Below are 10,856 nucleotides of genomic sequence, written 5' to 3' on the forward strand. Positions count from 1 at the left end.
TTATAATGACATGTATTTCTATTTCGATGAATACAGTAGCCTATTGTTTAATCTCAATCCCACAAGACCCCTGTCTTTTGCTTCCATTTGGAAGGCTGTTGGGAGAGAATATCACTTTCCATACAAGTACGGGCCGCCCACCTCTGATTCATGGATATTGTGGATATTATGCAAAAGTTAAGTGAAAGTCTTTCAGTGGATGGTTGACCTCTACCGCCATCTAGTGGTTATTATGTGAATTGCGAGCAATTTGCCAGAATTGATGTCTTGCACATCTCTCTTGCCTTAACTCAAAGCTGACACATGACGGTGACCCAGATGGCTGCTGCTGCTGAGCCACCTGTTGGGCATTTGGCCATAAATTACAGGAGTATAAAACTAATCACCAGGAGGCGCCCTCCTCAATCCCTCACGGCCCACGACCATGCCAAGAGAGCCTGGAGATGGAGAGCCTGGAGAGAGCCCTGCCAGCAGGGAGCCATACATCAACAAGGAAAGGACACAATCTGACATGAAGCCATCGAATAAATCCACGTACTGAGGCCAGCACTTTAAAATCCCATTGCTTTTTATTATTCTTGTACCGTAACACTGATCCAGTCCCAAAAAAACTGGCTCACACAACATGGGGTGGGGGAAGAGACATGGGGTTACAACACTTAAGGTGCATATTATTTCCCCAAAACTGTGCCCTTTTCCCTGACCTCTGACATTGTGCCTTGTTGTTGATATGGGTTAAGTCAGTTCATTCATTTAGCAGCCAAATTACACATGTAATATCTGGGGGGAAAAACATATGGTTAAATGAATGTCCAATATAAAGGTTTCATTTAACAATATGTACAGTATATTAAGATATCACATGTATTTTGACTGTTGAATGAGTTTTCAGAATTCAGTATAAACCTGACTTGACCCAGGTCAGCGGTGAGACACAGGTTCGGCGGACAGAGGAAAGGGTGTGTTTTTGGGGAGATAATATGCAGCCAAGTGGTGCATTCCAATATGCGGACTCCCGTCCTCCCTTGCTCACTTGCCTGCTTGTGAGCTCAAAATTATGTCACAGATGACGTAAAATTATTTCAATATCTTGCGAAAGCACAATTCTAATGTCATTTTCCCATTTGCAATCCGGATGGTGAATAAAAAACAGTCCCCCATAAGTTGTTGTGACTAGGCTGACAGCGGGGAAACTTAATTGTTTTCTCCAAGGAGGCGGGAACAAGAGGCAGGGCGAGGCCACAAGCACAAGTGGAGGATGGGAGTGCGCATACTGGAATGCACAGAAGGGGTGAGACTGGGTGGAGTGATTGTCCACCATGGTAGAGGGAGGTGGGTTACAGCATTTGTGCTAACATGTGCTTCGCCTTACTGGCGACACTGCAATGACGTTCGTACCACCTAGGAATGCCAATTCCACCAATGGTAATGTGGCTATAGCCCCCTTTCTTTGTCTTGGATGAGAATCGCACTACATGAGGTGTAGGTGTATGTACATTAAATAGATTAAGTTATGTTACAGACATTAAAAAAATAACAACAAACAAACAGGAAGCCCAATGTCTGATACTGGAGATCAGGCAGCATTGGATCACAGCATGCAAAGGTAAATGATCGTAACTGGAGGAGAAGGAACCGGGGGGAGGGGTGGGGGTCGACTTTCGTAACATAGTAAACATTCTGGGCCAGGGCTCCTTCATGCCAGCTGGCTTGTTTCCACAGAGGTTCAAAGTTCAAGGGTCGAAGGTCGCGGAGCACGTACACAAACATCCTGCAGTAGACTGCCCCTCAGGACTTCTCAGAGGTCAGGACACCATCGAAGGAGGCCGACAGCACCTTGCAGATGGCCTGTGCATGTTCCTGGAGAGTAGAGACAGAAGAGTCACATAAATATTGGATATCATGAAGCAACTTGAGGTCATCGCCTGGTAGACTCAAGCCATTTTCTGAGAGGAAGATACCGCACACTCTTGTCCATCGTGGTGAATTTTATTTACAGAAATAATTATTCTGTAAATAAAATTCAGCACGTGTTCTAGCCTTGGTAGTGCGTGAAACGCCTAATGATTGGATACTCCATGGAGTTCAACAAAGAGTATCCAATCACTGGGCAATTTATGCACTACCAAAGCTAGAACACTTGACATTGGGAAATGGTGTCAGTCTTGAACCAGTAGTCTCTCATGGGGGAGGCAGACACACTGCCAAGTCAGCTTGGTCAGGTTTGTAGTGTATCTGAATGAGGCATCAGGAGGGAGGTTTACTAACATTCCAGACCAACCTTTGCTTGATGGCATCCATTACATTAACTTCATTGCAAAGCAGGCCAACGTGTTTTGAAATTTAACAGTTAAGAAACTGATAAAGAATTCAAACTGGAAGATCACATACAATATGAAATCATGACATGTGGAGGATAAATCACTGTAATTCTCAAAACTCATTAATTCTTGCAAAACAACCTCTTCTGAAGCATATACTATAAAGTAAAATAATGTACAATATGGAAGAATTTCACTTTAGAAGTAAACCGCTCTCCCCTAGTTGTCTACCTACTTTGAAAAAGTTAAAAAAGGAGGGCATGCTGTGGTAAATGGTAATACAATATGATTTGACATTTGTGCTCTTTTGAACTAACAACCATCAGCGGCCCCTTTCTCTTACCCCATCTGATGCACACGGCCCTTAGCCCATCTGATACCCACAGCCCCTAAAACCATCTGACACAACTGGGAGGGTGACAAATGCAGCATTCCAAGAATATTTTCACTTCATCTGCCAGTTCATGGGTCTACTACACACATGGCATATGAGCCATAGATAAGCCTACATCACTAGAAATCAAGGATGTCTATGGAGTCCACACAAAAGACATATACAGGACAGCTTAGGCAGTATTTCAGATGAATGAATGAATGAATGAATGGATGAATGAATGGATGGATGGATAGATGAATGAATGAGTAGCATATTCTATTTCTTTACATTTCATTGCATTTAGAAGACTCTTTTATCCAAAGCAACTTACAAGAGGGGACAGAATACAGACTAAAATGCAGGCAAGTGTTATGAAGGGACACTGTCATGAAAGAGAAGAGTTTTCACACACTTCACACGCTACTGTATTTTCTATTATTGTCTTCTACAAGTAGAATAAAGAGCATCAGATGTCCTGTGCACTAGACTTACGGCGCAGCTGCACTGGTAGACCCAGATGGTGCACTCCTGTTGCTTGGCGTCTGTGGTCTCCAGCACCAGCAGATTCTTGCCGGCTCCCAGGCCGTCATCGTAGCAGAGCATCCGCACGATCAGGTAGAGGGGGTGCCGGTGCAGCACGTCCTGCAAAGAGAGAACAGAGCAGGGTGAGGTGAGGTGAGGTGGGGTGAGGAAGAGAAATCTATTAACTTCAAGCAACTCCACTTCTTCTGTTACTTTCACTGCAAACAACTAGCAAACAACTACGTACTAACTACTAACAACAACTAGGAAAGTCTCATCAAACAAGCAGAGCATCTGCACAATCAGGTAGAGGGGGTGCCGGTGCAGCACATCCTGCAAAGGGAGAACAGAGCAGGGTGAGGTGAGGTGGGGTGGGGAGGGGTGGGGAAGAGAAATCTATTCACTTCAAGCAACTCCACTTCTTTTGCTACTTTCACTGCAGTGTGTTGTTTCATGATGGAAAAAATTGAAAAAAAAAATGAAAAAAATAAAGCACTTAGTGGTCTGTGGAATTTCGCCTTATTTTTGCCATTTTTGGGAAAATCTGCATCAACACATTTCATAGGCATGTCACACCGCAGGAAAATGAAGTCACACCACAGGAAATTCACTGCATTATGGCCATTTTAATCCTTTTGTATATATGACTGACACCTGAGCTCATGCTAACTTGATAATGATATTGTGTTTAATCTTAATATGTGTTTTCATGTATAAAAAAAACGTATTTTTCCTACAGAAACGGTACAAAATGAAGACATATTAAGAGGTGAAGAGTCACCTTAAACTTACACCTTCCACAGCACTATCCAATAACTGAGGTACTGACTGGTTAGGAGCCAGTCTTTAAGACCCTTGTAGTTGGCCTTGCAGCTGCCCATTCACAAACATTGACATACATGTCACCCCACAGGACGCAATTTGTGTTACGAAATGGAACTTGTAGTTAATATTACTATTACTGAGTTTTTTCACATTCACATATCTTAATATAAAGTATTAATATTTACTAAATTATTATATATTTATAAAGTACTTAATATTTATGCAATCATGCCAAATGCTTCATACATTATTCAAAATGTTGTTGGTTAATTAATATTATATTCCAGGTTTCATTAATGTTACAGTCACACTGCAGGGTATTTGACATATAAACCTTTCCATAAATCTGAACAAAAATGTTTCTTCTCATCTAAGACTAATATGAAACATGATGTGCCACATATTCTTTCATTTACATTTGTTTTAAAGAAGAAAAATATAAAGGTTGTAGGTTTTTAACTAATGTTACGTAAAAACAGGGCGTCATGTCAACCACCCACATACATTAACTGTACAATGCAAGACTGAAAACCTACGTACAAGTAGCATTCACAACTTGCCGACTGTATGCACAATGGAATGTCTTACACTATCAGATAGGGCACGTAATTGACATCAGAACTTAGAACCATAGACTATCACATACACTCACTCACTCACTCTCTCACTCTCGTACACACACACACACACACACACACACACACACACACACACACACACACACACTCGCACACACACACACAAACACACAAACACACACACACACAGTGTGTTTGAGCAACGTGATTCTCCGGTGTAAAGTGGTTTGTGTAAAGTGACAGGAAGGATGGGAACTCACACACTGATCCAGCGATGCCACCTTGACTCCATACTTGGACACACCCAGGATCATCTCCTCATCTCCAGGCACAAAAGGCAGCTTTCCGTCTTGCTATTGTCAACAACATTTAGAGATCTTTTGTTATTGAGGTCTCTTATCCAGTCTCTCTGTTATGAGGCTACGGAGTATGAACATATGAATGTAAATTTAAAGGGGACCTGTTATGCTTTTTCATGTCCACTACTCATTTATTGGGGTACACAGCATCTGTTGTATGTAAAAACTTGGTGAATTGTTTGATGGAAATCTCTTGTATTAACCTCAACAAGCACAAGCAAGCAAAAGAAGATTGTCTCCCTCGCTGTGTTATTCACCTGTGTAGCATCAATGTAATTGATGAGGTCCAGAGGCTCCTGCAGAGTTTTGCTCATGTCAAAGTGCAGTTTCTCGATCGCTCCCACATACTTGACTCGGAAATCTGCACAGGTCTCTGTGGCACTGTTACCTGCTGTGAAGCAAACAAAAAAGCCATGTCAACTTCCCAGCAGATAATAATGGGTAGGCTATATTGCCACATAACTACAACACAAACCTGAGCTCTTGGTAGAGTCAGTGTCGAGACTGGCAACTGTGCTGGACCGAGAAAGACCTCCCAAGCTGGAATCCACAGACTGGAAGCAAAAGAACAATCAATTACATATTTGGCGACACATGTCGTGCTGGAGACTGCCATGCCAACATAATGGGCTATAAATAGCGTCTGGTCATTAAGTATGATAGTTGATAAACACTGAGTTTGCTGTTCAGCAGAGAAATGTGCAAGTTAATGGCGTTGGGCCCACAAAATATCATAGAAGGGGCCCCTACGACATGTTTGGCGATCGAAAACCATTGGCAGGTAGTGAGGCCCTGGGTTCCTGGCCCCTATGCCCCCCTCTCTCTGCACCGCATCTGTCACCTTACCTTGCTCTTGGTGCTGATCTCGCTGCTTTGAGAGCTGCTGCTGCTGTGACGCTTTTTGACCTTTCGGAACATATTTCACCATGACGACCGTGACCTTGACTGCCCAGCCATCCAGACCTGTTCTGGATGAAGAGACGTGGGAATTAGCATATCACAGGCCTCCTGTGTGTCAACTCAACTGTCTCAACTGATGTGACAGAGCTTCATACCTAAGATGGTGATGATGAGGTTGACACCATTTACACTACAGAAAGATGTCCTGCTGTGGTCACTTTCCCTGACCCTCCCTCCTCCTCACTTCATGTCATGTTATTAAGAGAAGCCCTCTTATTACACAAAGCATTGACTATGAACACAGCCATGTAACGCAATGACTATGTACTACATACAATAACACAATAACACCTTTTTGGCTGTCCTGCGCGCTTGGACATCATGGTTGACCATCAAAAATAGATATCACATTCAGAATTTTACTTATTCCCTTGTATGGTTTGCCACAGCCCATGCAACATGTTTCAGAACTTTGCTTAACTTTCTTTAGGAATTGGTAAACTACCAGGCACGCGCGTGTAACAACTAAACTTCGCGCCTATTTCACATTGTGTAAACTTGTAAACTCGAGCTCAATGAAAGGCCATTGTCCAGAGCCAGTAAATTATTCCCCAGTGCAAGTAACGGAAACCCGTTGCTAGGATAAACACTAAAGCCCACCCCACCCACACCCGGAGTCCACATTTCAACAAGTACTCATTTCGTCTTTTCTCCCCTCTCTAATGGTCACCATTTCCATCGAAAACACACAACTGTGGTATCGAAAGTAGTAGCACGCGGCATACCTCTATTCTGGACTTGATCTGTGCCACTTTAATGTTATATTGGGGCTGTAATTTCATCAAAGTAGCCGTCCCCACTTCTTTCTGTTTTGACGAAAGTCGCGTTGACACTTCACTTCCTCCGGAGCTCCACCCAACCCAACTTAAAGGGGAAGCACAACTGCACACACAGAGAGAGCAAAATTATAGTTTTTGTTAAATGCCCAGGAGATAGGTCATTTAAAACAAATCTTGCCTGACCTATAGATTGTCACTCATGTTTTATTTTGAATGCAATGAAATAATAATTAGCCAACACTTTGACATTAAAATAGCACAATTAACACGTGCAAAACAGCAATGACCTCACAAAAATAAAGTAACCACGCGTATGATATGGAAGTGGAACAATGTTTCCACTTCACTAGTTGGAACGGTGGTTAGATGTTACAGAATATTCCATTCAATTGGTTACATTGTTCTAATTTTATTTCCGTTTCCCCCCGCCGTCTGGCAGAGGGCGCTACTCAATCTTGTGAGTGAACATTTTCAGCCATTCATTCTACGGTCCACTGTCAAAGTAGCAACACGGCTTCTGCAACTCGCGGCAAAATTGTAAAATTGCAAGAAATTCTAACGATGTCCAAAATAAAGCACATAGTTTGGCCCCAGGTCATTCTATTTGGGGATTCTATAACACAAGTAAGTGACAGGTTTTCAAACAAAGGGACGCGGGCACTCTTGTATTGCTAGTAAGGAGAATGGGGGTGAATCTGAAGACAAAGTTAAACTTGGAATTGGACATACAATTCGACATGCTGTAATTGAATGCGAGGTTCCGACTAAATTAAAATGAACTGTCAGGTTATTATAATCTCAATACTGTCTCGTCCTGTATTCGATATTCAAAACCAGAAACGGCCGTAGAGGCAAATGTGTGTGTGTGTGTGTGTGTGTGTGTGTGTGTGTGTGTGTGTGTCATAAATACATCTCTCCACGTGATTAAGAACCCTTGCCAGATGGTGCTGCAAATAAATAGAACCTCCAATGGTTCGCAAAGGATGATGAATACTTTTTCAGTTTCAACTTCATAAGCTCATAAGTTTATCATCCAAATATGGTATTTTTTCCTTTTGTAGTTTTCTTTCCAAACTAGTGGATGGGGTGCAGACATTGCAGATAAACTTGCTAGGTAAGTCCATAACAATCAACTCAAGTCAACTTCATCTAGGCCTTTATAGCCCATTTCATACACAACAAGGCAACCCAATGTGCTTTACAAATAAGTCCCTGCAAATAACACAATAACTATGGCTTTGTATCTGTGCTTGTTTGTCAGGAAATGTGATGTGGTGAACAGAGGTTTCTCAGGATACAACTCCAAGTGGGCCAAGATTGTGCTTCCTCGTTTAATACCCTCCCCAGCTTCAGACATTGCTGCTGTCACTGTCTTCTTCGGAGCCAACGACTGTGCTTTAGAAGGTGAACAAAATTAAAGCAAAGCCCTATTGGGAAACTCCAACTCCCATTGTCATTGTGACACAGCACACAAGTGAGCACTGCACACTATGAAAATGCATTTATGCCTCACCTGTGCAATGGCGCCCAAATGGAGCAGTGCGGCGGGTCAATACCATGCTCAGGATACCTCAGTCATGGATGGAGGATGGGGGAGAGCACTGGTTGATTACTCCCCCCACCAACCTGGCGGGTTGGGAGTCAAACCGGCAACCTTTGGGCTACAAGTCTGACGCCCTAACCGCTTACCTATGACTGCCCATGTGATAAAAATAGAACAGCAGTAAGGAGATGCAGAATATCGTAATATCCAATACCTACTTCCAAACATTCCTTCCCATTCTGGATATTTCATGTCTTGTCTATCTCTCCCCTCAGACCAGAACCCGCAACAGCATATTCCTCTGCAGGAGTACTCAGAGAACATGAAGGAGATAGCTCAGTATCTGGTGTCTGCAGGCGTGTCCAAGGACAAGATCATCTTCATCACACCACCTCCGCTCCACGACAAGGACTGGGAGAAACAGTGTGCTGCCAAAGGTGCATATTCCATCAAAAATTGAACTTTGAGTCCCTGCCGTGGCCTAACGGTAGGGCACTGGGTTACTACACTGGCGACCCGGGTTCGATTCCGGCCAGGGTCATTTGCCCCCATCTCTCTGTCCATTCACTACCTGTCGCCTCTCATACTGCCCTATCCAAATAGAGCCAAAAATGCCACTTTGACAATCAGTTCTGTATATTCTACTATTAACATTTCGTATGTCTCTTTCCTCTGTAGGTAATGCTTTGAATCGCACCAACAGTGTTGCAGGCCAGTATGCACAGGCGTGTGTGAAAACAGCAGCTCAGTGTGGAGCGGAGGTGCTGGACCTGTGGACCCTAATGCAGAAGGATGTGCCGGTGAGACAGAATGTCGGCACATACCACCTGTCCCTACCACATGCGCAACTCAAATTTCAAATCACCTGCAAAATTAAACTCTTGAAGGTCCAGCTTTCATGGCCTCATAATGCACAACATTCCACCAGTTGAACGCCTCAATGTTTGTTGAAAAAGCTTTATTGCCATAGCACTATACTACTGAGTTTTGCATGAGACATAGCGTGGTCATTGCCATTGCCTTAAGAGTCTAAAGCACATTGAACTGCCTTGATGTGAGGGTTGGCACATTCTGTTCCTGTACCTGGGTCAAAGACGTCTTTGTCATTCAGTGTTACGGACACCTTCCGCCGACTGTAACTGCAAAAAAAATGTGATTTTTAAATTGTTTCAAGTGAATGGATGACAGCCGAGGCTTTCATGAATTCCCTGTAACAATAAATAAATAAGAGTCATGTTTTTTACAGTTACAGTCAGCAGAAGGCATCCGTTACACTGAATGACAATGCCATTTTGCACGTCTTTGACCCACCTGTACGATATAGTGAGTCATGAAAAGACATGGTTTGAAAGGGTTTCTTGAATTAATATGAGCCACCCTTGTTTGTTGGTTCTTGATTATTCTAATTAAAGTTAATGTCAAGATTCTTCAAATAAATTGTACTTTCATGAGCAAAAATGTATTAGAGACACTTCACATCCACTGCACATTCTATTTCAAAGCAAGAAAAATTGGGAACAATAATTCAATTTTACAATATTTCACAGAAAGCAAAGGAATGCATGCTCATTAAAATAGCAGTGTTGACAGCTGTCTTAAGAAACTCAATGTTCTGCACAAACTAACAAATTCTTGAAAATTCAACTTTGCTGAGCATCCTAAACTAATATTTTGTTGTATAACAATGGTTTCTAATAAGTCTCACATCTGTGGTGCATGGAGTTGCCGAACATCCGGCAATGGTCAACAGGTATTGTGTAGTGTCCCCAATGAATGTTTGCTCATGAAAGTACAATCTACTTGAAGAATTGACATTTACTCACATTTTTACAACTGTATGTTATATTGAGTAAAGTATACAAATACATTAATTCATGCAAGACTTGATACAGCAATAATGTATGTTGCTTCCCCAGGACTTCTCTGTGTACCTCTCCGACGGCCTGCACCTCTCAGACCAGGGCAACCAGTTTGTGGCGGCACACCTGTGGAAGCTGCTGGAGTCTCGCGTCAACCACCTGCCCTTCATCCTGCCCTACTGGGGCGACGTGGACTACAAGAGCCCCGAGAACTGCTTACTCAGTGACGGGCCGCAGGGAGACTCTGCCACCACTTAGGGGCAGCACTGAGCACAAAACAGCACTTAAAATAGCACTATTACTAATATCACATGACACTCCCTGGCAGCAGGGTGGCCGAACCGTCCGTCTTTTCAGTGCCTCGTCCGGCGCAAGGAACAGCATCAAGCGGGACAAAATGCATTAAGAAACACAAATATATTCTTGGGGGAGGACCCCCAAACCCCCCGTCCTAAAATGTCCTCCTTTTTCCTGTCACGGAGATGGTCACCCTACCTGGCAGTGTTTCTGAAAGACCGTTAAAATGACGTTCGCTTTGGTTATTATGGATTTTGTTTCCAATGTTCCATAGATGATGTAAATGTTCTACTTTTGATGGCTGCATTATTATTTTCAAACGGTCAAAACTATCTGCATCAGATGACTGGGGTTGGGGCATTTGAATAAATGTTCTTAGGAAATGCATTATGACTCATGACTCAGAATAACTGACAAGAAGTCATTATATTTCAATA

The 10,856-nt window shown here is 42.8% G+C and overlaps 2 protein-coding genes across 4 annotated transcripts; one reads left to right on the plus strand and one right to left on the minus strand.

The window, feature by feature from the left end:
* Positions 1-550: 550 nt before the first annotated feature.
* Positions 551-6,766, minus strand: itgb1bp1 (integrin beta 1 binding protein 1). 3 transcript variants are annotated; one of them, XM_063224137.1, is made up of 7 exons: positions 6,667-6,766; positions 5,828-5,944; positions 5,457-5,535; positions 5,239-5,372; positions 4,883-4,975; positions 3,190-3,339; positions 551-1,860 (listed from the first exon to the last, which is right to left on the minus strand). In XM_063224137.1, exons 2-7 carry the CDS (start codon positions 5,897-5,899, stop codon positions 1,789-1,791), a joined length of 600 nt encoding a protein of 199 aa, XP_063080207.1. In that variant the 5' UTR covers positions 5,900-5,944; positions 6,667-6,766; the 3' UTR covers positions 551-1,788. The 3 variants fall into 3 exon arrangements, with proteins under 3 accessions (XP_063080207.1, XP_063080208.1, XP_063080205.1); XM_063224138.1 differs by having other exon boundaries at positions 5,239-5,369; positions 5,828-5,949; XM_063224135.1 differs by having other exon boundaries at positions 5,828-5,949.
* Positions 6,767-7,208: 442 nt separating this feature from the next.
* iah1 (isoamyl acetate hydrolyzing esterase 1 (putative)) lies at positions 7,209-10,806 on the plus strand. The gene is made up of 6 exons (XM_063184140.1): positions 7,209-7,344; positions 7,782-7,834; positions 7,982-8,124; positions 8,539-8,700; positions 8,942-9,063; positions 10,180-10,806. The coding sequence occupies exons 1-6, from the start codon at positions 7,282-7,284 to the stop codon at positions 10,378-10,380; spliced, it is 744 nt and encodes a 247-aa protein (XP_063040210.1). The 5' UTR covers positions 7,209-7,281; the 3' UTR covers positions 10,381-10,806.
* Positions 10,807-10,856: the final 50 nt, after the last annotated feature.

Source organism: Engraulis encrasicolus, chromosome 19 (assembly GCF_034702125.1).
Source record: "Engraulis encrasicolus isolate BLACKSEA-1 chromosome 19, IST_EnEncr_1.0, whole genome shotgun sequence".
NCBI lineage: Eukaryota > Metazoa > Chordata > Actinopteri > Clupeiformes > Engraulidae > Engraulis > Engraulis encrasicolus.

Bases quoted from the DNA above. Each gene is read 5' to 3' on its own strand.
- iah1 (XM_063184140.1), top strand. From the start codon at position 7,282: ATGTCCAAAATAAAGCACATAGTTTGGCCCCAGGTCATTCTATTTGGG. The intron at 7,345-7,781 runs GTAAGTGACAGG...TTCCTTTTGTAG, and splicing joins TTGGGGATTCTATAACACAA to TTTTCTTTCCAAACTAGTGG. The intron at 9,064-10,179 runs GTGAGACAGAAT...TTGCTTCCCCAG, and splicing joins TAATGCAGAAGGATGTGCCG to GACTTCTCTGTGTACCTCTC.
- itgb1bp1 (XM_063224137.1), bottom strand. From the start codon at position 5,899: ATGTTCCGAAAGGTCAAAAAGCGTCACAGCAGCAGCAGCTCTCAAAGC. The intron at 5,536-5,827 runs GTAAGGTGACAG...TTTTGCTTCCAG, and splicing joins AGATCAGCACCAAGAGCAAG to TCTGTGGATTCCAGCTTGGG. The intron at 1,861-3,189 runs GTAAGTCTAGTG...TCTACTCTCCAG, and splicing joins TCTACCAGTGCAGCTGCGCC to GAACATGCACAGGCCATCTG.